Source organism: Homalodisca vitripennis, chromosome 2, assembly GCF_021130785.1.
Source record: "Homalodisca vitripennis isolate AUS2020 chromosome 2, UT_GWSS_2.1, whole genome shotgun sequence".
In the NCBI taxonomy this organism is placed as follows: domain Eukaryota; kingdom Metazoa; phylum Arthropoda; class Insecta; order Hemiptera; family Cicadellidae; genus Homalodisca; species Homalodisca vitripennis.
This window is the reverse complement of record NC_060208.1, coordinates 143,676,702-143,703,459: the sequence shown is the minus strand read 5'-3', so window position 1 is coordinate 143,703,459 and position 26,758 is coordinate 143,676,702. Positions and strand designations below refer to the sequence as shown.

Genomic DNA, 26,758 nt, shown 5'->3' with positions numbered 1-26,758 from the left:
GAACCTTGAGAAATTCCCTAGTACCGTGAATTCAGTGATTGTGACTGAGAAATCTTTGTTTGCTGATTGCATTCATGCTCACTGCACTAATCTGGAAGATTTGTGAGCTTAAAACAGCTGTGATTGAACACGTCACCAGGATTCTGAGATATTCCTGTGGATCATCGAAATTAATGATGGCAATTTAATAAATCTTCAGTTACGGATTTTATTGCTGCTTATTGTACTAATCTAGAAGATTTATCAGTATAGAAAAGCTTAAATTGAACACCACTAGGATACCGAAATATTCCTGTGGATCCCCGAAAATTAATGACGGTATTTAACAAATCTTCAGTTGCGGATAGCATTCCTCTTCCCTGTACTAATCTGGGAGATTTATAATTTTAAAGAGCTGAAATTGAACACCACTAGGTTACTGACATATTCCTGTGGATCCCCGAAAATTAATGACGGTAATTTAGCAAATCTTCAGTTGCGGATAGCATTCCTCCTCACTGAGTTCCAGATTAGTAAATCTGGAAGATTTATCAGTATAAAAAAGCTGAAATTGAACACCACTAGGATACCGACATATTTTTGTGGATTCCCGAAATTAATGATGGTAATTTAATAAATCTTTAGTTACGGATTGCACTCCTCCTCACTGTACTAATCAGGAACATTTGTGAGTTTGGAACAGTTGTAATTGAATACCACCACAAGCATACTTAGATATTTCTGTGGATCCTCAAACTTAAGTTATGGTTATTTAATAAATCTTAAGTTGATATTTTCTACACGACACTCGATTTATCTGGGACCAAGGTGTAATTGAGTACTTTAATCTGGATGGAGAGATGTCCCGTCTTTTTCTAAGAAGGTCATTTTTGTCAGTTGAGGTATTTTCTAGATCTGTAATTTATTTTGTATCGCTGCCCAAAATCCGGAGCCTTGGCCGAGAACCGTGAACTGGATACCACCGATTGTGTGTAAGTGTGTAGTGGCCGAGAGCCAATATGTATTGTATAAGCACACAAACTAGTTTTGTGTCAAATAGGTAGTGGAAAAAAATCGTCAGTTTTGGTGGGGGGCTAAATGGAGAGTTAAGATAAATATCAAACTGTAATCTTCTCAGATTGGTATACTTAAAGCCAACCTTCCGATACACAAATAACATCAGCGTCCATACTACAAGACAAAGAGACTAAAAGTCACCACTTTGTCATAAGTCGGTCTTTATATGAGGGGCCGAATCTGATTTACCTTTAATATTTGTGTCTGATGGTAAGTTTAACTGTATTAAACTAAGTAGATATAAGAAAACAAATACGGTTTGATTGGTTTAACTCTTTATACCCTTCCATTTCTCAACCGCTACCAAAATTATTATAGCTGACGATGGATTACTTTCGTACGGGAAATTACGCTATACATTTCAAGAGAAACAATGGAAACTGGGTTTTCTAGAAAAATGGTACTTGAAAAACATCCGTAGAAAGTTGCGTAATGCTGCATAATAGAACACCATTCGAGTCAATTTGTAATAATAGTAACTTTACACAGACATACCACTTTTACACATAAAATAAAGGGTTTTTGGAATCACTCTTACTGCTGCTTTGTATGCTAATACGATCGAAATATATTTTGTACGTTTTGTGCCTCAAAGTTTAGAGGTAAGCACATGTTTAGGTAGCTAATTTAAGGAGGACACGTGTCATACATTTTGAACTCTACAACAGCTACAATTCCACTTCATGTTTTCGTAAAACTATTATTAAACGATTATTACTTTTTTAGTTTTATCAAAGATGAAGTTATATAAATTATACAAGAATATAATGTAGTAAAATTAACAATATTAAAATGTTCATTGAATAGACCTTAGAAATGGTTGAACTTTGGCGTATTGTAGGCCTATATAAAAACTAAGTGCTTATTGGTACGTAATTTGACAAATAATGCTTGTGTACTCAAGTTTTTAACGTTTGTAATGTCAATAAAGGGTAAACTCAAATACAGAACACACATGTAGTAAGTTATTTGTCGAGGATATTAAAAAACTGTGTCAATTTTAAAATAAATTTTTTATTCTGCCTTTCAAACTTTACTTCCGTACAAGATAAATAGACCTATAACATTAGGAGAAACAATGTAAGAGCATCGTAACACCTACAAGTGAAATACTCAGGTAATGTTTAAGTAAACAAGCATCTTTATTCGGACAACGCGCAAAGTAAAGGCCAACGTAAAACAGCAGCACAAAATGAGTTCGGTCGATGAGAGTGCATCGTCGATCTTGATCATAAAACTGACACTTGGACCCCACGTCAAGAATGTGTGTGAGCTGAAAATTACACATTTTCCCTACAACAGTTTGCAAATCCTTCATTTTACCTGTACAATTTTAGTTTTAAGTTATTCAACGTATTTCCGTTATATTATATATAAAAATAGCCAAGTTAATGGCATATGGAAATTTACAAGAAGAACATAATCTTTTGGAGTAGAGATGACATTGTAAATTTATTCATGATAGTAACAAATATAATTGTATTACACAATTTTACAATTTAATTAGTAACTTGAGCACTTTTCATGTTTTATTTGATTTCAAAGGCATTTCCGAATTATATTGAACAATATATGGCATAAAGTACCGTGTTAAGATATTTTACAACTAAATAAAAAATTATCGAAATGGTTTGATTTTCTTTTATTATTTTTTCTTTGCCAAGCATTACAAGAAAAAAATAGTACCTGGAATTAGAAATGGTATCTGTAACTGGCTATTTTTGCAATTACCACGATTGGTCTGTTTTCCATTTACTTCTCTAGTATCCTACTTCTTCCATTAAACTTCCTAGACAGTACTCACGAATGTTGAAGACAAAGGATGTACAGTACTCTACGGTCAACATCAACACTGGCATTATAGTTTCTCTCAACTAGCATCGTAATTGTATTGCTTTAAATTTTTCAATTTCAATTTTTTATTTGCTTGAATAATGTATTGAATATTTAAATTTAATAAAATATTATTTAGTATAATATATCGACCAAAAGAATACAAACAACTTTATTAATTATTTTAAAATTAAAAAAAAATATTGAAATGCTACTGTAAAGATTAAAACGTACATGTCAATGATAGCATCTTAAGCAAACACAAAAGCAAAGTGTCTCAACAATAAATACGGTGTAGTGTGCAGGGGCGTTAAAACGTTGTGTATTATCACCACCAGACGTACACCTTCCTCTCATTGTGGCTTAAATTATGTGTGCAGTCCTGCAACTTACTGTCTCCTCAACTACTATAGCTAGTGGTGTGTGCTGAAGTGGTAAAACGTTATATATGATCACCACAAGACGTACACCTTCCTCTCATTGTGGCTTAAATTATGTGTGCAGTCCTTGCAACTTACTGTCTCCTCAACTACTATAGCTAGTGGTGTGTGCTGAAGTGGTTAAAACGTTATATATGATCACCACAAGACGTACACCTTCCTCTCATTGTGGCTTAAATTATGTGTGCAGTCCTGCAACTTACTGTCTCCCCAACTACTATAGCTAGTAATGTGTGCTGGGGCGGTAAAACGTTGTATGTGATCACCACCAGACGTACACCTTCCTCCCATTGTAGCTCAGATTATGTATCCAGTCCCTCAAATTCTCGTCTACTAACCTATTGTAGCTAGAGGTATGTGCTGGGGCGGTAAAACGTTGTAAATGATCATCACCAAACCGTGCACCTTTCTCTCAATGTGGCATAAATTATGTGTACAGTCCCACAACTTCTCGTTTCCTCACTTATTATATTGATGGCCACCTATGAGAGTTCCAAGGAGAGACTAATATTAGATCCCAGAAATATAATATACTCAAGATATGTTATGATGGCACCGTTAGAATGTCTAATTCTGAAAATGGCTGCAAACAAACACGAGGTTTTCTCCTACGAGAAAAATGTAGGTTTTTGAGTATTTCTTGAAAATTTTCACCACTGCTACAATATACTATGCCATTATGCCAATATACCAGAGCATAAATCTTCAGTAAAAACTATTAAAGTCAAGTGTTCTCAGATAGTTGTAATCAAGTATAAATTTTAGTAATTTAATTAACTATCTCCGTCATACTAACGTCGAAACACGTATAGCCACGCAACAAAGTTTAGAATTTATGATGGAGGTAATTAATTAAATTACTATTTATATGTCAGTAAGCATATCCGGGGCTAAAAAAATGTTTCATAAATCGATTGCCGCGTCCGTATTATAATTTAGAAGTCAACTTTGGATATACGCTTTATTACACCTCCTCTTTTCAGTTCAATTTGTGTTTTTATTACAAAATTAAATTAGTCTGCCTGTAATACTAAAGATGATATATTTATAATCTTTTAGTCTAGATGTTAGAAAGGAATAAGTTAAAACTTTTCTACGTTTAATTTGATATTATTTTTCATCAACAACTGTAATAGTTCTCGAACGTTTAGTTAAACTTTATCCAGGACAGTTATTTGAAGTAGCCTGTCCACCGATGTATCAAACTTCTTCGACAAATCGGCAGACACGGGTAAGATAATCTGACCTCATTCCAAAACATTCAACACATCTGTGAACTCATACAGGCATCATATGTAGACATTTACTTGCTGAAACGGAACTCGTCTTTATAATTTTCTGACTATTGATATAATAGTTTAATCTAGTGAAATGAACTTTCTCTATTAAATCTGACAGATATTTAGATTATTCATAAATTTTTTGAGGTACCTACATTGTAAACTTAGGAGCACCTTAGTGATTCCAATTAAAAAATACTTAAAGTAAAAGCTGTTAGTATCACATATTATCATTCCAAATGTATCACCTATTACTTCCAAACAATCAGTGGTTCGCAGTAATAAGCTATTAAAAAAGTACCCAGCCACTTGAAATCACTGATAAATGATAACGTTGGCTTTAGTGTTGGGGAGGCTTGAAAGCTTTCAATACTTTCAGCCGCTTCTTGCTAACTCAATTGTCTTATTCATGAGCATGAACTTGTTGGTTTACATTCAGAGTAGATGTTGTCATTCAGATTATAATCAAGATATTATTCCCAATGAACTCCTTTTGTCCAGTAAAAATTAACTAACAAAGATGTCATTACAAGAGTACGCTTCATGATAAATAAGGTTGCAGATTGCAAATGAGAGAATTTCGGTTAATTCCAGACCTGAAGTTTAGTTCGTATCAAACCTACCGGAATTCTTTTTGTTAGACACACGATAGCCGTTTAAATAATAATACGAAATTATTTGTATGAATACTTGTATATCAAGTAAGCCTCGAGAATAAAACAGATTTAGGAGATCAGAGGATGGTTTGAAAACGAACTTGTAACCTCCAGGCCTCATCTCTTTCTTGTTGTGCACGCTTGGTGTGGGATCTGGTCACCTCGTAACTCTGAACCTTCATGTGTTTTGGTTTAATATTATGCTGCTCGAGGGATTCGCGAGTGAGTCAGTTGTAACGTCGGTATATGGAACAGTATGGCTAACAGAGCTGCAGAGGCTGCGCCCATTTATTCCACCTCTTAGAAGGCAGATGATTAAAGAAGGGCTAAGAATTGTGGTCAGTCCTTCTGATTGTACTGTTGGCAGTTATGGAAAATAATGGAAATATGGTAATTGAGTACTCACATCTACGTAGGAGGCGTTGATATAATCCGAGTCTGGCATGTCAGGAATTGGGTCTAAAACAACTCGATTGTAATCGTCTGAAACATAAAAATCAATTTTATATAAATTCATTGCTATGAATCTAATCAATGTTTTACTAATATAGTATTTATAAAATGTCGAACTCAAGGCCTTTAAAACTTTAAATATATCTAAATATTAACATAAGCTAGGTTCTAAAATTTGAATTAAGTTTTCAGAACACTTACTTCTTTGCTTTCTGATGGTTACATCTATACTATTATATAAAAATCTTATGGTACCTCTGTGTTTCTGTCTTTTACTTAATCAAGCAAAACCTACTGAACCGATAGCATTAAAATTTTATATGGACATTCTTAGAGTCCTTGGTTAACATACAGGTCTATTCATATTTCTAAAATCTCTCTGGGGTACGCCACACTAGTCTATAGATGCGAAAAGTCCCATGTTATTAGTTTAAAGACAGAACATAAATGTAATTTAATCTTCTGTGCGAACAGTTATATATGACAGCACAAACAACTGCTTAATTAATTTAAGTATTATTATAATTTTTTACATTTATAGTCTTTTAATAGCTGTTGAGCAAAGAATTATCTAGATAAACACATTATGAAAGAGTTTTAGAAACATACTTTTAACTGGACTTTTTAACAAATATTAAGTATGCAGTGCTGGGTAAGTACTGTAATGGCAATATATAGACAAAGTTACTAAATTTTATTATACATTTAAATATTGTTATAAAACCTATCTTAGTCGTTTTTTTCACCAAATTAGGCTTCTCTTTTTAATTGTTTAATCTTTTTTAAAATCAAGTGAGATATTCTAGTAAGGTCATGAAAGGCAGCTATAATACAATTTTGTGGTGACTCAGGCTAACTAATTTAATTGATCAAAGGTAAGTGGATTATTGGTTTAATACACAAGTTTTGGTGTAAATTATTCAGAAATTAATGCAGTCACCGCAATTAAAACCGTCATTATTTTGCATGAGCTTACATGTATATTTTACGAACCATGATTAGTTTGGGAACCTGAAGATGGAAATATGCTACCATTTCCAGGTAGTTCTGTAGTAGGAGTAAATTACCTTAATTAACAAATGTCTGAAAATAAATGTAAAATTTGTAAAAAGACGGATGTTTAAATATTTTACAACTACAATATTCGGACTTAGATGGAATATTTAGACGAATATGTGCATAATAATATTCTATAATATTATTAGCTAACGTTTCTCGCGTGATTCTGCCCACTGCGCCTTCTGCAGAAGCGTTATCGGTCAATCTTGCATGGATACCAAAATGTCTTCAAATAAACTGCGCTCTGCATTGGGCATTGAGAAATGGCTCCATCTCCCCATTTTGTCTTGAATCAACCGTTTTTTAAAATCCAGGAGCAACCCTAATCTACAGAAGGAAACCATATGCTGTATGTACAGTCCGTAATCAGTGATAATCTGGAAGAAATACACATCCGCATCCAATCCTATTTCATTGCAATAGACCCGGCATATCTTCATCTTTAACTGTAATATCTTCATAAACAGAGGTTTCCGATGATTTCTACTGGTGATCTAAGTATTAATATAGAGAAAAAATTAACATTGGAAACTTAAAAGTCAATTGGGAATAGTCTTGTGGACAGAGAGCAAAATATCCTCGTTTTAATTCATCTATGAAGTTCTATGAATATGGGTACAAAGATTAATGCCATTTTGCTCAGTAGTTTTTTTTGGGATAGGCGAAGTGAAATAAAAGTAAAAAACGTTCTTATGTTACATTATATCTGTATGTATGTTTATTATCAGAACTTTATTTAGTCCTTGAATGCGAAGAAGTTTATATCAGTTTAAGATTTTGTTCATTTTTATTTGGGCCTATCTTTATTCTAACATACAGTATAAAGAAATAATTAGTCATTCCACATTCTCTTCACTTTAAGAGTTCTTGAGAGAACTGAAGCACAATTTATTAGGATACAATGGATTTACCTTTAAGACTTTTAAGAAAATTTGACTATGCCATGAAGTACAAAAATTTGTCATTTCAAGGTTTGTGAATATTTTTTTTTTAAAGTGTAAAATATAGAATTCTAGCTATTTAATAATTTTCATTTATCTATAGCCAACCAAAATAACAATTATAACGTTGTAGTAAACAATTATTGTTTGAAGGTATCTTAAAATATATTTAATAATTTAAATATATGAAGTGGAAAATACATATTAGAGCAATACATATTTGGTGTTTAAGGTGATTTTAATATGAGTTTATTGTCTCTTGTAGTAATTTATTTACAGCAATATTTATAACGGTTTCAATTATTGCACCTCGTAAATAGACTGAATAATCTAAATGACTTTAAATACTAACTAAACTATTTATATCCATTCTCACCTAAAATCACGTTTTTATCAAATTAATCCTTAGGATTACAACACAAATTAGTGGTAAATGCATAAAAATCAAACCGAATGCTTAAAAAAACATGTACATTTTGGATACGTCCTGAAATTGAAATTGTAGTCGAGATATTTCGTACGCATCTGCAAACGAGGTTTATTGTTCTGGGAACAACTAGTTCAGTAATCAATGTAATTAAGGAACCTGAAGTTTGGGCTCAGGCCATTGGTGTAAGTTTATTCACAGAATTGGTGAGGCGAAGTTGTGCCAGTTTTGTTGTAGTTGTTGTTAACAGGCGCAATGTTTATTAATGAAGACTGTTCTATTCATAGATTCCATGAAATGTTTGTAAATTACAGTCCAACATGATTTGTTTTAGGAACGTAGGCAATTCACATTAATAAAATAAGAGGGAATATGTTTTCTATATTGTTGTAGGTAACTTCCTTAAGGCATTAACTTTCCTTAAATCAATTTTTGCAGGAAAGAAACTGTTGTGATGATTAACTAAGCATACAGCTTTCTGACATTATTATTTTATATTTGATTACCTCAACTTTTGATGCAACAATAATGTCACAAATTATAAAAATGTTTTTAAATAACACATTATTTGTTATATAATACGGAGAAATAAATAAATGAAAACACATCCAATTGTAGACAGTTTCAGAATTTACTCATTTTTTATTAAAAAGGTGGTGAAATTTATTCGTAGAATTTTGAGTCTGATTTTTAGAACTATACACAAAGGAGCACTTGGGGGAAACCCCACGTGACACATACGGCATGAGAACCTCATATTCCCGTAACAAGACTTGTTTATTATGGGCAGGAGGACTGATTTATGAGCAAAGTTATTGAACGCTGGAGTCACAGCAGCGTTGAGAGAAGAGACTACAAAGCCTGTCTGATCATTACATCAATCTTCCTGCGAGATTGGCAGCCCCGTTAATCACTGCCGTTAATGAACGAAACTAGCTCCTGCATTCATTGTCTCTGCTGCAGTCATTAAGAAATTTTATAAATGAAAAGTGAAACAGCAGTTATATAGATATTAGGGAATGTACTAAATAGATGCCATATGAAACAGTTACAAGTAAACTAATATATATAACTTAAATTTATTTTGTCTGAACAAAGAAAAGACGTCTCACATAAGAGTTTTACATGATTTAATATTTATATGAATATTTATAAATATCTTATTACATTTTTTGATGATTAAACAACAAGAAGTATACAACAATATGCAGTATTTTTCTGAATATAAAGGTTTTATTAACACTACCGCAAGCATATTTTTCCTAGTGAGCTACTTATAATTAAAATGACACAAAACAACACTTTTTTAGATCTTTAGAGATAAAAAAATGTATATATTAAATATTGTACGTATATGTATAAAACACCCGTTATATGGTTTTCAAACATGTATTATATATATTTGATCTTAAATGAACTAATTAGAATGGTATATCAAGACATAAAACCTTTCAGGGATAAGAAAGGTACTAACTACATATGTTAATCATAGCAAATTTTCTCCTCGCTTTCAGAGATTGGAAGGAAATTCGAAAAAAGCACATAACATTCTAAATATCTCCCTCTTCAAAGTAATATAAGTTACTGTACGTTATGTTATATATTTTTGTAAATTACAAGTATATATACAGACAAATATTTATGAAAATCTTATGCAGACTTGGCAATTCATTAAAATTGTATACAAATTAAAAAATTCCCAGTACGTTTCTAAGATTTGTTGGTGTCGTCGTCTGTGTTCACTGTGAATAGACAAGTGCACCAGAATCGATTCGGTTAACTCGGAAACAGTGGTTAATCAGGTTTCGGTACAAAGAACTCTAATGTAATTACACTTTCCGACAATTTTGTAAGAGTCACATTTTCTAAAATAAATGAATGAACACATTTAATTTCTTTTATTTTATAATTTAAGAGCGTATTTTTCCCGATGAATAATCTGTACATAGCATCTATAGATCTATACACTAGGTGTCGTAAAAGTTCCACCCCATTATTAACTTTCTTATGAATGGAGATGGAGTGATTTACTTTGGGGGATGTTTATATGACCAACTGAGGAGGTTTTTAACGTATGAAAATTTTTAACTCAAATTTAAAAGTAGGGTATTTTGGGGGTAACTCAAAATTTTTAAATAGGAACCACTAGCAAATGACACCTCATTTTAATGGCATTGTAAAAAGAAGAAAAATAGCGCAAACCAGAGGTCTCTAATGTTACGTTATAGAATTTTGTAGCCGATTAAATTTTGAATAGTTTTATAAAACCCCCACAGTTTAATACAATTTATTAGGTTTTGTTTTGTCTGAACCGAAGCTCATTAGGAAGTCTTGGGAATACCAATATGGTTTTGCCTTGTTATCTCTTACTGTTTACCAGTTAGTATGTGAGACACATTCAGTCCCCTTTGATACAATCACTAGACGGAATGTGTCTCACATACGAACTAGAGAGGGGAGGCAAAAATTTTCATTAATAAAAAACTCCTCAGTTGGCCATATAAATATCCCCCAAAGTAAATCACTCCGTATCTCCATATTCACAAGAAAAGACTACTGGGGGGTTGGGGGTGGAACTTTCAGACACCAGGTATAAAAATCTAACGGTGTCTGTCTGTGTGCGTTACTCGATATCAAATTGTAAATGTGTTTTGCAATCAACTATTCTTTGTAAACATTTTAATTTTACAATACAATCATATATGCAATTGACTTGAGTACAAGTTAAAATATCTTTTAGTATTTAGTATTGAAAGCATAGCATAAGTTTAAAAGTAACAGCACTTCATATTTTAAACTATGTAATCACTGATGAGCACAGGGTTTATCAAGATGATAGAATAGGAAAATTTAGTAAAAACATACTTTTGATTATAAAGTTTAGCAAGTATGCAGTGCTTGATAATTAGTCTAATGCAGATATTAAAGAAAAAGAAAAGGTTAATATCTTGCTACAGATTTTGTCACACATTTTAGTTGTTTTTTGACTGAAGTAGACCTTTTAACAAAAACTCAAGTACGACAGCAGAAATGTCTTAGATAGGAATAAACTACAATGGCTAAGGAATACGTTTTTTTGACCACAATAGGCTTTTCAGACCTGACCACTTGCATATATTATTGATTAGGACATAAAGCAAAATAAAGCTCGGTTTCAAACTGAACTAGAGCCCCATTATTAATTACAATACGAGTATATTTAACTGATAGCCTTTGACTTTATCATTCCTCCACGCTAGCCTAAAATAGTTTAACGGTTTAACTAAAATAATTTATTATGAAATATTGGATAGAAAGTGGAGTTATTTTTACAGATGCTTTAAAAATAATGTTTCACTATGAAGGCCCCAAAACACTGTTCTTAAATTAAATCTAAAATGTATCAGAAGATTGGAATTTTTTTTAGTGATTATCACCTAACTTTGGAATATTTAGAATACCATCGAAAAGGAATATGCCCATATTGTCCCTGTTTTTCGGTAGGAAATTTTTTATGAAGCCCTAAAATTAAATTAATTAATGAATTAATAAAATACGATTCCTAATCTACCGACGAAGTTGGTAGCTGCAGGCCTCTAATCGAGAGGTAACAGATCTTATTCCCGGGTGCATCTGTACAAATTTGCAAATTAATTTATGTAGTTATAGTGTAACTTAAAATTTCTACATTCTGTTAAAAAAGGATAATGGCATTAACTAAAAATATTAAAATAGTAAATCTGCAAAGTTAATAACTTGTTAAATTATTATATCATATTTGATTAAGTATTATATTGTAATTAATTAATTAATTATTATATTATAAGTGATTAATTATCATATTATAATTGATTAATTGCTGTTTTTCAATACTACATTATTAAACTTATTAACGATTTAATATTTTTTACAACATACATCTCATTTTTCATCACAAATGTATTCTTTGTTCACAGAATAAATACAGCAAGTAAATGAGGCAACACTTTAACAATACTAAATGTTTTGTTTAAATTATATAAATGTTCTGGAGATAAATGCCCGTATACATCACGTCTTGAAAGGCTCTCTTTATGACCTTTATGAATGAATATGCCCCCAAATAATCTTCATTTCTCACAGTAGACTGAACAAAGAGCCGTGTTCAACTGGTTCATTAAGTACAGAGACTGGTGTTGCTATCAATCTTGTGTAAACCTGCTGCCCTGGGTTTGTTCGCATCCTAATTTTATATAAATTAATATTGGAATTAAGCTTTGTTTCAGTATTTAAAATATAACTTACAACAATGATTAAAGTGTTAATTCAACTTTCAAAATATTTTGTATACAATAAACCTACAAAATGGAGTAACAAAGGAACCGATAGAAACATTACGAAAGAGGTAGAGCACAGTCGGCGAGACAAAGATATGGATTGCCCTTTGATATTTTGGTCCGACAATCAATAGAGTTCTTCCTTAGACAAAGAGGAACCTATTCACCAAGTTTAGAGTCTCTAGGACATTTCTACAGAGAGTAATCGTACAATCAGACAGATGGACAGAGTGACTGTCTGATATTTTGTAACGAAGATCAATAGCGTTTATCCTTGGACTAAGAGAAATCTGCGTACCATGTTTTTAGGTGTTTATATCTCTTATATATTTTCTCAGATTATATTAGCTCTAGGATACATATAAATCCAACCATCATAACATAAATGATAGTTATAACAACGTCAGACAAACAGTTAAAGAGACGGAAAATTTCCACTTTAAGAGTCTCTATATGGTTAGCTGACGCTGATTTTACATTTCATTCTTGTACCTGGAGGTTGTTATTAGAGGTATCAAGCTAAAAAATTATCTTTATATATATATATATATAAACCACACGAAACGATTGATTTCTTTCTTAGGGAAATGTATGTACAGTTTTCAAGAAACATTACGATGCAAATTGACTTTTGGTTCCTGGACTATTAGGTTGCAATCACGTCAAAGCTTGTTATCGACGACATTATTATCGGAATACGAGCAAGTTCTGTTTACACTACTTTAAAACATACGCAGAAAAATAGGGTAAACAGGATTTACCTTCAGTTCGCAGAAGCTGGAAACGGCGAGACATAACAGATATTGCTAGAGATGAACAATAATATTCTTTGGAGCATAAACTGATGTGTTGATAGCAATAAAACTCGGATATAAAAGGTGTTCACTGGCTACAGTAATAAAACGGTGTCAGTTCTCACACTCGGAGTTGTATTTCAAACTAGAATCGATATAAAAATGTCCAAATAATACGACACTAAATTCCTCTACTGTGGTATCGTTCCATACAATGGAAATGGATATTTTATATTCAGTTTTAATAATTAATGGGTTAAAACTATGGCCATTATTACTGGTACTTTAACAAATTTTAATGTGTTTTACTAAATTTTTCTAGACATCACTAATGTAAAATATTTTAGTTTATAATGCAACTATTTTAGTCCAGTAACTAAACTACATAATTGGGAAATATAAATCAAAGTCGCATGTTGTATATGTGAATTTTTTCAATGGAATTATTTTAAAGATTCACACATTTTGTTGTAAGTATTTAGCAATACAGGTATTTATAAAAAGTATTTGAATCTCCATTTTCAGAGGAGAATGGAGAGGTTGAAGAGGGTTTTTTTGCGAACTCTTTGTTGCCTGACACGACAAAGGTGATGTGAGGCAATAATCGAGTCTTATCTGTGAAAGAATTTTCATGGCGAACTTTATCATGAATATTAAAAAAATGAAATGTAATAAAAAACTGTTAAACTTTCGACGACATCATTAACTGCAATATTCTGGATTGTTACTTTTGAAGTATGTGGTGGTTTATTATAGATTCCATTTTAGGTGCTTTTAGTAAACAGTAATGAACTAACGTTTTCTGAAAAATTCTTGGATCATCTAAAACTTAACAACAACCCAACAACCTTATTGTCAGTTGTTGCATTGCTTCCTTTGCTTGCTTCCGGAATGACATGATAATCAGGATAAGTAGGGGGGGGGGGGTGGTGGTGGTAAGAGCCGCCTACTGTCATGACCCACGAGAAGGGATAAAAAGTAGGTTTAAAAGTAATAGTTTCTCTTTAAAACTCTAATCTTCCTGAAATTAAAATACCTAAGACTATGTATATGAATATTTATGAATAATTACGAATGGTAATATTTATATCTTTTGAAATATTTGCTCTCAGGGGTAACATAAGGAATTATATAACTCTGATTCTTATCTAATAACTGGGGAGGGTGAGCGGTGGATTTCCTATACCTATACCGGCCCATATAGGTTTGCCCAACGAAATGCCTCAGTTCTGCTTTCACCGCACTCAATATTATTTTAATTTCAAGAAAATAAAAATGAAATAATATATTTTTATGTCTAATGGAATTATTCACTATCCTACTTGAATCTTAAAAATCTCAGACCTTTAATATTTATAAAGCTTTCCTCGTCTATGGTTTATGGGACTATAAAATTGACACTCGAGAATAACGAAGGGTTACATTTTTAATGAGTATAGTAACAATCATGTTAAGTTTAAAAACCGAGCAGCAAGATTGCTGAAGAATCTGTTTTGAATATCTTGAAGACAGCTCAAAGTCAGCTGCCATCCATCACTCGTGTACCTATTACAATTTAAAATGTTCTAATTATTTCTTTAAGTTCAATGACGTAAATGATGCTATCTAATGAAAAAAATATTCAATACAATTTTATAATGAGATTATAAATTAGCATTAAGAAATTATCTTAAATGGACTATCAGAATCTAAGAACAATTTAAACACAAATACATACCAACACAGACTAGATATGAGAAATCAAATTGATGATAACACTAAAGTCTGATTATAAATAGGCTACGACATATTTTGGACACAATAAAAATAATATAAAAACATGACCATTCGATAATTCGTTAATCTCCACAAAAATATTTATTTGCCATTTTTTAAAATTTCAATTTAAGAATTCACTCACTTGATAGACTGTATTTAATTAACGGTAATGGTTAGTATTTATATTAAACAATCTGGATTCTATATTATATTAGGTCTATCTATTAAGATAATAAAATAAAACTATAGTTTCTTTTAATTAATCACAATATCATATACTCAAAATCACTCGAATCTCCGTAAAATTTACAAGAATAATAAAAGTGGAATGTTTCGAAAACTGTACAATGTATTTTTGTGAGTTTTTTAGGGCGTCTTGCTAATGAAATCGACAATTCATAATTTTGTAATTAAAAATTATGAAACGTTTAATTTTGAATTTTATTATGTATTAAAATTGATACAGATGAAAAGAAAAGTACAGTTAAATACCTTATAGTTGAAATCATTTTGCAAAACCAATTACACGAATTTCACGATTTCTAGACATTCTAAAACAAAAAAGTGAAAAAAGTAAGATTCAAAGTACAGCAATTTTAAAAATGACAAACATAATGAATAGGAAGGAGAAACAACGATGATTCATCAAATGGGAAATTCAAGCAGGAATCACAGCAAACATAAAGATTTAGCAAGAAATTAAATTTTCTGCAATAAAAAAATATTAAATTACCAAAATGTTTTATTATTTATTGGGTTTATATAGTGAAAAAAAATCCTTGAAAAAACCATGATTATACGTAGAGAATGCCCATTGGAATTTAATATAAACGAACATTTATTTTTAAATATTACATTTCAAGAACTGAATAAATTTTGTCAGGGTTAGTTTTTTTATTCTATGACTAAAGCTAAGCCATGGGCAACTCACGAATTATAGTTGAAATGTCCTGATATTAATATTATTACCATTGAATATAAATATATGAGCAAATTTCAATGATAAAATTCATAGAGGAAGTATATTAATATACCTAAATGTGTGTATAAATACCACATCTCTATATTGTCTGAGAAGAAAATTAAAAACTGTCTTAATTTACTTTTAATGTTTTGCTTAACTAAGATGGTAAAATAACTTATTTTAAAGGTTATTTACCCTGTGACTTCCCTATCTAAAGATAATAGACACATATATGAATATGTAAATGATCAGGCTTTGAAAACCTTACTCCAAAATTGTAACCGAACACTCGAAAGGCTGTAACATATTCCACAATGTCTGTTCCAGACTGATTTATGGATAAAGTTATTGGTTACCTCACAGAGAAGTAGGTAAAGTGTCCTGCTATACTTTTGTTGTTGTATAAATCTTCTCCCACCGATTCACAGTAACTGCCTAAATATTGCGAAGCTACTATTTTGCAATATGTACAAAATAACGGTAAATAACAATCACAAAGTTAATAGATATACTCTTAGTTTTCTGGTTTAAATTTAAAATCCTAATACTTCAGAGTAAGATGTGTAGTGGTAGTAAACCTCGGAAATAATACTAAACATATTTACAGATGGACATTCAGAACCTCATATTGTCCTTCCTTACACTTGACGTCAAATATTACAACCAGTAATTAGTAAAATATGTATTTTTAAGTGGAATATTAAACACTGAGAAATAAGAAGATACAAATGGAGCAATAAATACAGAACACAAAAATTAGGGGTAAAGATTCGATAAAAAAATAAAGTTAAACTGTATCCATTTGGAATTTATAAAAAATAATAAAGAAGTTAACTGTTTAAATTAGACTGTACCAAGGATATTTATACAAATAATACTAAAGTTCTGACTTAAAAACTAAAAATCAAAATATAATAAGTTTAAAACTTTATATGAAGAAACAAAACACTTTACTATAAAGAGAACATTTTACAAAAAAACTTTTATAAGAAAATAACACATTATTTTCATAATTAATAAATAATGATATAATTTATAAAAATAGTACTGAAAACGTCATATATATAAAAATAATATATATATATATATATATATGTTATTATAATAGTTATAGTAATGTATATACTTAAAATAGTACAATATATTGTACACTGCGACAATTGTTCACAACGCAATCCAACTGCCAGGCCTAGTACTGCCATTGACGATATCTACTACAACACTAGCGAATTCTGTTATACTTTATAGTATTCATTTTCTACACAATAAGAAACATGAGTAAAAATTATAAAATTATAACAACAAGTTATAGTTAGTTAGTTGTTTTTTAACACTTCTTTTAATAATTATTAATGACAGTTGTTCTCCGTAATAAAAAATAATACATTTTAAATCGACGCAGAAAAGAATACAGAAAACCCTAAAAACTAGTTCAAAATGCTAGTTGCAGAATCAAATTCCGAATTATAATAAGTTTAAAGCTCTTACAGAGTTAGTTAAAACATAGAAAACAGTTCTACGAGAATGATGGAAATTCTTCTGGTTTTGAGCGCAGAAACGTCCATATTGTACATGGCTTCAACATTGAATTTTAGCTAGCCACATTGGCTTTAATCAAAGAGTCTTTTTAGAGGATGTGAGCTTTCTTTGTTCTTTTGTTCTCATAGTAAAGTTGTTCTCTTGCTTTATTACTCGGCATGAGAGCCACGTCTTATAACACATTGCTTCTTTTGGTTCTTGTGATAGTTTATTATATAAAGTATATTTCATAAGAAAAGTAATTGGAATGTATTTCCTTAATTCATAGGACTCACGTAAAATATAGTCATTATGACCTATGTCCAGTCTATTTCAGTGTGAGATTAGTTTTAAATGCTCTCTCGATACTTTCCTAAATTTATTCCGTAATATTTCTCTCGTCCCTCTAGTAGGATGGAACAGACCGTAGTGCAATCTTCTGACTCTCCACACGTTTACTACTCGTTCCAAGAGCTGTACTGTTTCAAAGTTAACAGATTATAAAAGCAAACATATGCGTTTTCGAGTTTCTCCAATTGCATGAGAGTAGCCCAGTAGGTGTACCAAACCGAAAAAGACATCTGACTTTCGTTAATTACATAGCATATTTTTAATACAGAATGGTAATTTTATACCTCTTCAGTGCCAATAAAGAGTTAAACTTTAGAAAATTTTAAGAGAACATGTTAAAATTTAGGATATACGTAAATAGAAGTAAAATTGTATATTTTTAAAAGCATTTTATGTCAATTGACATTAAAAATAAACTTTCTTTCTGCCAAAAGTGCTACTTGCTGCATAAACATAGCTGATAAATCAGTAGCAGCAACGACGTTAGATGATCAAAATGGTAGGTCGTGAAATAAACTTGCTGTAATATTTATATTTTTTGTATAATTTGAAAACATGGGTAAATATATTGAAATAAACTGACCCTTTCGTCTGCTAGGTTTTATTGAGTGTGGAAAATTTAAGAGTCGACTACAAAAATTTCAAAAATAAAATAAGGAAGATTTTATTTTCTACATTTTAAGACGTTTCTGATTATAAAAATAGTAATATTTATATTTTTTTCACAAAAAACCCAAATTTTAAAATATGGCCAGCAAATAACATTTTGTAACAATTGTACGTGAAACGCCGAAAGCTATTTTCAAATGTCCTAGGCACATCTGAATAAAATATTCCGACAGATTGTGTGGCACTAAAAGTGTATAACTTTGTGTGTACTTCTTTGTACATTTTCTGAAATTATTTTCACTCATATCATTAAATCGTATTTGAGTTAGCTACGTTTCACTAGGTTCCCAGGTAACCTGTTCACCAGGTTTCTCTAAGAAACTTATTTAGTGATTACTCTGTTACGATCCATTTTTGTAGTAGTTTAGGGGACCTGCAATTTTATTATTTTAAAGTATAGACGTATATAATTTACTGGGTGTTATAAAATGATGTCAACGTATGCAACCTCAGTCAACCTGTTACGCGACACGTGGTGTGTCGTACTTTTACCTTGTCTTAGTTAAATATAGGTACCTAGTAACTTTCAATGGGTGGGTGGTTCATTGCAACTGTGCAACTGTTAAAGTTGCATTCGACAACCTGCCATGATTTTGAGTAACATGATATTGAACAGATTGAATAGCATGTTACTAAAAAATCACAAGCCAGGTTATTTTTGGCAGGATCATCGGCCTGCGGGCAGTTAGGTAGGCTCAAACATGAGGTTGCTGAAGTAGAAATTACGTTACATAGAAAATTAAGACCATAGCTCAATTTGTTCTTGAGATATCCAGTAAAAAACTAACACAAGACAAAAAAGGAATTTTCTCAGAAATATTAATAATAGCTAAGCAAAATATACACAAAGTTCAAGTCTATACTTCATTCAATTAAGTTAATTTTGTTCTCGAAGTATTCCTTGAGTTAGATTGTAGCTTTGATAACTTAGCCAAATCCTATGGAGGGTCATAAACCATCATCAAACTCTATCTTGCTAAATAAAATCATATAATAGAGTATCGAAAGACATATGTTAAAATGTCAAGTGATTGCATTCAAGTGTCATGGTAGAAATTGTACCTTACTAAAAACTTGAGTGAGTACAGTGACAGTTTCTAATGACAATGAAAGGAAGAAATTGATGAATGGGATTCCCAATGATAAATTTACTCAATATTAATAAAATTTAAAAAATTGGAAACTTTATAGAGTAAACACTTATTTTCTCACTAAAACATAATGTTATATGATACTAAAATGTACATCTTATTACACACATTGACTACTAAACTACATCAAACTTTATGTGATGAACTGTTCCCCGGGAAGAAATTGGATAGAACGTATGAAGAATTGATTGATATGTTACAGTAACTCGTTCATTCAAGGTGCCAGAGCAAGGCAGTACTACAGGATCTGGGGGAGTCATGGTATTGAGAAAGCTGGAGTGTTGGTGGGGACATACTATATTCTTGCAAGTACGGTGGGTGATGAGAGCATCATCCGTCGATGTTACACTGAATTCTGATCTCACCAATTCCAAACTTTATATAATGCTTTTTACTATCTGCCTTAATCTGTCCATGTCAGTTACTGACTAGTCTATGGGAGTGCACGATCTTAAGAGTAACTAAGAATATATGAACACTAACGGTTTTCAAGTCTTTAGCCCACCAAGGTTAGTGATGAGAGCATAACCCGTTGATGTTACACTGAATTCTGATCTCACCAATTCCAAAATTGTTATAATGTTTATTACTGTTTGCCTTAATCTGTCCACGCCAGTTACTAAGAGTATATGAATACTGACGGGTTTCAGGTCATTAGTCCACCAAGATCTAAAGATCTCATTACGTATCCCAAGTTTAAATTTTGGAAAAACAGTTTGTTGCCAGGTACATTGGCTTCCAGCGCAATCAATAACTAAGGCTGTGGCCATCCAGTGGCATTTCATTTACAAAAAGTTCATGCGTTTATGTTAAAATCCATGCACTCATAAGAAAGGAAATACGTTTGTACATAAAGAGTTTAAGCCCTTCTTCATAGATTAAAATAATCATCCACTAATTAAATTTTTGTTATACAATGTCCATAAAACATAAAGATTGTTGGATTGATGTACGTAAATGTATTATGATGCACCATTAAATGACTGTCCTCAGTTTTTTTTTTTTGTAGAAAGTTCATGACAGTTCGGTTAAAATCCACGCTTTCTCAACATTACAGACGATTTTGAATAATGTTAGTAACTTTGTCTCAGCTCTCTTAATTTTATAAATCATCAATGAATATTAAGTATAACATATATGTGTAATATGCGTTATATATGTTATAACTCGCCTATCACCCATAGTAATCTTAGCTAATACACACGCAGGATAATAAATTGTCTTACTTCGACTGTCTTAAATAATTAATTTATACTTGAATGGTTTACTTGCTATTCGTGGAAAATATGAGTATAATCGTAAGATACATACACAAAGTCATAAGAAGGCTTTTTACATTTAAAAGACATCTACACTCTTGTAGAATCAATAAGAATATGATTTTGTATTTTCATCAGTACTTATCAGTAGTACGTATGTTTCTTTATGTATGTACTATAACGTAAACACTCTCAAACAAAGTTCTTAATAAGCAAGTTATTCATGTTTCCCTTGGGTTCTGTACTACTTCTAATGTTCACATTCACGACGTTAAGAGCACAACGCAAAAACCCTTTTACAGACTACAACTCAATTACTCGACGTACCTTGTCGCTTTTGTGTCAAACACCAACCGGGCGTAAAAGCCTTTTACGTGATGTGCTTTTTGTTCTTAGCAAGTATAAAATTTTGAATCAAATATATAGCACACGAAAAGCATTTTTATTCAATGGAATTATTTAAACAGCAAATACTATGGTACCCAATAATTATACGAGTATTTACAACATAAAAACCCAAGTAAATGTTGGCTCAGCGTTGGTGAAGCTCTCGAGAGGCTGGAAAAGTTCTAATTTTTCTTTATCTGTTCATCTTTAAGAATGGTATCTCGAGAACGTACTGACTTGAAATATACTTAAAATTTTGCATGAAGCTTCATTTATATCAAGGCAAAATAATTGAGTTCGATAATAGTGCATGTCACTCCATGTGATGTGGCATAGCGTTAGCAAACATATTTAATTTGGTCTTTTAGATAACCATGACAACAACGAAAAAAAAGAATAAATAAAGTTGTTTATGAAAAAAATTCCATTATAACAACACTTTGACTGATATTGTATATTTTTTAAGAATGAAAATTACGTATTATATACCGTTGCCTCAAGCCTCTAATTTATCACAGTATCGAAAAGAGATTAAGACTTACATTAGAAGAAAAAGTTGGAGCTGTTATCAATCTAATAGAGACCAATATAGTAAGTCTGTCGTTGGCATTGCTTTATTTAGTTCATAATATGTTACAGTGCTTTTCTTTAGAACAGAAAAGTTAGTGTACAAAACTGGTAATGGATGTTTCAACATATTTGAATTAATCTTCAAAATCAATTACTAATTCTGCCTGAAAATGCAGTCTATAGTTGCAAGGGCAGATGAAACTCTAGGAAGTTGGAGAAGTCAACATAATATTCTCACTGTAAACTATTAGTTATCCTACAATTACAAATGTTCTGAGAATCATTGGAAGTCTTTATAACTGGCAAGTACTCGCATGAATATTGAAAATAATCACTATTCCTGATTTTATAATTCTACCTATACATAATAGAGTAGATGGAAGGATCCGGCTAAAATAATGTGAAATGAAAATTTATTTCAACTTAATACTTAATAATAAGTTTATTTTTATAATAGCACAATGTATGGGCATGCCACATCACATACCTCATATCACATTTCGATAAAGTTGGACATAAAATTTAAATTGTACAGCTTATTTCACTCTCGAGATGTCCTACATTCAAAGAGGTCGTCAGGCAGAAAATACATTTTACAACCCCTAGACCAAAGGAAGTGAAACTCTGCCAGTTTATTGGGTGATTTTAATGCTGCTCAGTCAAATTCCATGTTTAGACATGAATCTTTACGGAACTTGTTCTTGTCTTCGTAGATATAAAGTTTCATACAAACTTTAAAGTCTATGGATGAAATAACTCTCTAGATATCCTGCGGATAGTTGGGTAGGAGGATCAAACATGACGTTGTTTAAGTAGTAACTACGGTAAATGAGAAATTAACAAATCTGGTATTTCTAAAAATTCGATATTTGTACCGTTTTTTGGGGGGAAGGGGATATGTAGCTAAATGAGGCCCACTTGGCAAAGCCCCGAAATATAAAATCAAGCCTGATCACTGTAATAAGTTTTGAGTTCATATATGTGAAATTTTAGTGCTACGTTTTAATTTTGCTTTGAAGAAATGTATTTAATTCTTAATAAAGGTTTATTTAGAACAGCAATTAGTGCAGTAAAATTTACTTTTCAACAAATATATTTATAATCTCACGCCCTATGGACAACGAGTGAGGTTAAAAATCACCTTCAATTTATTCAGCTTATCTTCGCCCTCTCCGGCCTGACAAATCTATCAAAAACAAAAAACGATTGAATTTCACTTAAATATTTATTTTACCTTTATAGGTTCTAACAGGGACTATTTCACTCTCCCAGTTCAGGTCTCATTGCCTTAACTGGCCCTTAAAGTTAGACATTCAATTAATCAGAAATGGTTCTGGGGATAAGAATATTCACCACAACCATAATTTATATCAAAACGTTTTTACTCCATACAAGGAGTTGCTGTTCAAGGGGTTTTGTTTTTAGTAGAAGGAATAAGCACAAAATCTTTGGGCAACAACTAGCAGTCTCTATGTTTGAGAATCCGTTTGACAAACTATTTAACAACTGTAAGTATCTTTTTTGGTGGGGAAAGTTCTGTAATTATTACAACTATCTATCAGATTGGATGAATACTAATTAAAATTCAGTTAGAAATTTACTTTTATTAACATTATTGCCACACTTATGCCGGATTTTATTTTCAATGGATGGTCTACTAATGTAGAATTAAGAGGTTGAAAATAATATGTTCAGTATTCAGTTGCGATTGCCAAAATAGTTATGAATACTGAATTGAAACCCCTTACACAAGGACGTACATACAGACGACGATTGTTCTACTTGTATGAAACAAACTAATAAACAAGATAGGAGACGCTACACCACGTGTCGCGTAACAGGTTTAGCTGAGGTTGCTTGCAAATCTATCTATCTATACTAGCTCATTCTCGTGTTGTCTTACGAACAGATATACATACATAAAATTATACGGAAAAGACATTTTTACATCTCTCGATTTACAAAAAATGTTGAGTCTGCCGCCTGAGTATAGAATTGTTTAACACATTAGGCTTCAATGACGCCAAGCCAAATTCGATGGTTGGATACGCACATTACAATAATATAACTCATTTATATATGAAGTCTTTCGACATTATCTTACCAAATAGTACATTCAAATTGTTGTCCATCAACTTAGGTTTCATAGTAATGTAAAAATAATAAACTTTTATTGATATAAGGAGGGTACTACAACTATACAGTGTGCTAAAATCATTATGTTTTATTTTAAATCTAAAAATACAAATGTTACATCTTGATTCATATTCAAATTCTTGATGATCATATATATGATTTTACTCAGCTTTCTGTTTACTATAATTATATTCTGTTATTTTCTGGTTTCAATCAAGAAAAATGTAATATTCCCTTATATTCTAAGCCAAATCGCATGGCGTGACATGTACAATAATCTAAATCAGCGCAGCCCATAAAAGCACAAAAACATTAAGTGTTGCATAATGAAGGTTCATGAAAATGTTCAAGTCTATATAAGTGTTTATATTCGAGATATCGTGAGAATAGACAGACAGAAATGGAATATTTCTAGTGTCTCGAGTGATGCTTTGTTAACGCTAAGCCAATAAAAAAATAATAATTACTGTTGGAAATAATATAGCGATTTCCCATATTATTTTTTATAATGAAAGGACTGTATTAAAATAATCACATAAAATAAATAAATTTGTTTGCAAATTTAAATAGAAATTAAGTATTATTGAGGATACTAATTTAATTATTCATTTAATATAAAAATAATTGATAAGTTTAATATTCAATGTAACTAGGATTTACGAAATAATCTAATATAAAAGTCGGTACGTTTTAGCATTTTAAAACCTATGATCATATCTCAGTTAGTTACATACAGTGGTGTTAATGAGTAAACTCGTTTGTATGTTTAACCCGATCTTCTTAAAATAGCCGTAACTTAAATATCACTATTTCTACGAATGGTCACCACAAATTATTTTTAAAAGTGAATGCATTTTTTTCTATTATTTAAACAGTATTTTAAAGAGAATAAGCAGTTAAATTACTTAATTATGGTATTTACATGCTGTTATCGGTCTCCTTTATCGAATCATAAAATAAATTTCAAATAGACTGCCGGTATCTTGAATAGAAAATATTTCATTTTAAGTTAGAAGATATTTCAAGTGGTTGTGTCAGAAAAATCATATAGAACAGAATTATACTAACATTGAACAGTTCGTTAACGTAGAAATGGACAATATAGACGACAGTTAATGTAAGGTGATTTAACTTTTATCGTAAAACTTATTTACAAATAATCAAATTGTAAACAAACACTTACAATATCTTCGTTTATCAAAGAAGATTTTAAGGCAAAATATTATCACAAAAAATATTATTTTTGGTTAAGGACAGTTAATGGATAGTAATGAAGACAGAGGTGAGCTACATATGTTTCTTTTTCTATCTGATATGAATAGATGAGTTATGATCATTGACGTACCTGTAACTGGATACTGAACGAAAACTACAATTAGTTAATTGGTAATCCTGAGTAAATTGTGAACATTTTAGTCCGTCACGCTTAAATGACATACTTCCTAAAGCGAATACGTTGCTGCGATAAATTACTTACGGAGGCAGAACTCACTGTTCTCATTAGAACTCGCTCAGTAGAGAGCTGCAGATAAAGTGTAATACTTATATGCCTTACGGAGGCAGAAATCACTGTTCTCATTAGAACTCGCTGAGTATAGAGCTGCAGTCAAGGAGTGATAGATGTCTACGGAAACGGTATTCAATGTCCTCATTAGAACTCGCCGAGTATAGAGCTGCAGTCAAGGAGTGATAGATGTCTACGGAAACGGTATTCAATGTCCTCATTAGAACTCGCCGAGTATAGAGCTGCAGTCAAGGAGTGATAGATGTCTACGGAAACGGTATTCAATGTCCTCATTAGAACTCGCTGAGTATAGAGCTGCAGTCAAGGAGTGATAGATGTCTACGGAAACGGTATTCAATGTCCTCATTAGAACTCGCCGAGTATAGAGCTGCAGTCAAGGATTGATAGATGTCTACGGAAACGGTATTCAATGTCCTCATTAGAACTCGCCGAGTATGAGGGGAGGATACCCGCTTTTACTGGAAGAAGCTGGAACAGAGCTGGCCTTCTGCTAAGGTGACATGACTGAGGTATCCCTCCTCAGGGGATCTCGACAGGACACGGCACCTACCACCAACCTTATCCATCCGGAATATCCTGTCAATCCGAAAGAAAACGCAAAAGTCCTTTTATGACGAAGTACAATGAGGGAGTTCGTCAACTTCTTATCATAAGTGAAAAAAACCACAAAAGAAGAGTTACTGAGGATGGAATTCCGAGCCGTTACGACGTTCGTCTCTATAGACTATACTTCAGGTAAGTTGGATGAAACCGATTTTGTTTACGAGGTAGTTAAACATTGTCCTCACCGTGAGTGGAATTTTATAATTTTGGATTCTTCATAAGTTTGGAATTCAAGGCTAGGCTGCTTGGAAAGGTTTTCATAGATTATAATGTCCAAGACCGCCTAAGCAACTTTGGTAGCTAGGCAAACTTAAACAAATTACTATCTTATCCCAAGGATATCAGAGTCGATATTGCTCATACTCTAGTAAATACATAAAATTATTATAAACAAGTAAAGAGTTGAGTCCAGCGCATCCGTATTTTAATAAGCGTGTAGCGAATTAGTGCTCGTTTCACAAATGAGGAGTCTATGTGCTTCTCGGCCACCTCAGCCGTTTTACACTTTCTACTTCGTAGTATATGTAGAGATTGACGTCAATATTCCGTGCTACGATACTCCTATTCAGCAGCTCTGAATGTTTGCTGATGCTGGGTGTCAGCCAGATCAATGGTGCCCCTGTTGCCTTCGAG

At 31.7% G+C, this 26,758-nt stretch overlaps 1 protein-coding gene across 1 annotated transcript in view; it reads right to left on the bottom strand.

Annotated features, from left to right (window-relative positions):
* Positions 1-26,758, bottom strand: part of LOC124355835 (receptor-type tyrosine-protein phosphatase kappa-like) — a 146,952-nt gene that overhangs the window by 32,474 nt on the left and 87,720 nt on the right. Inside the window, exon 4 of the mRNA XM_046806988.1 lies at positions 5,672-5,748. Within this exon, the coding sequence (XP_046662944.1) occupies positions 5,672-5,748 (77 nt within the window). The remainder of the gene's footprint in view (positions 1-5,671; positions 5,749-26,758) is intronic.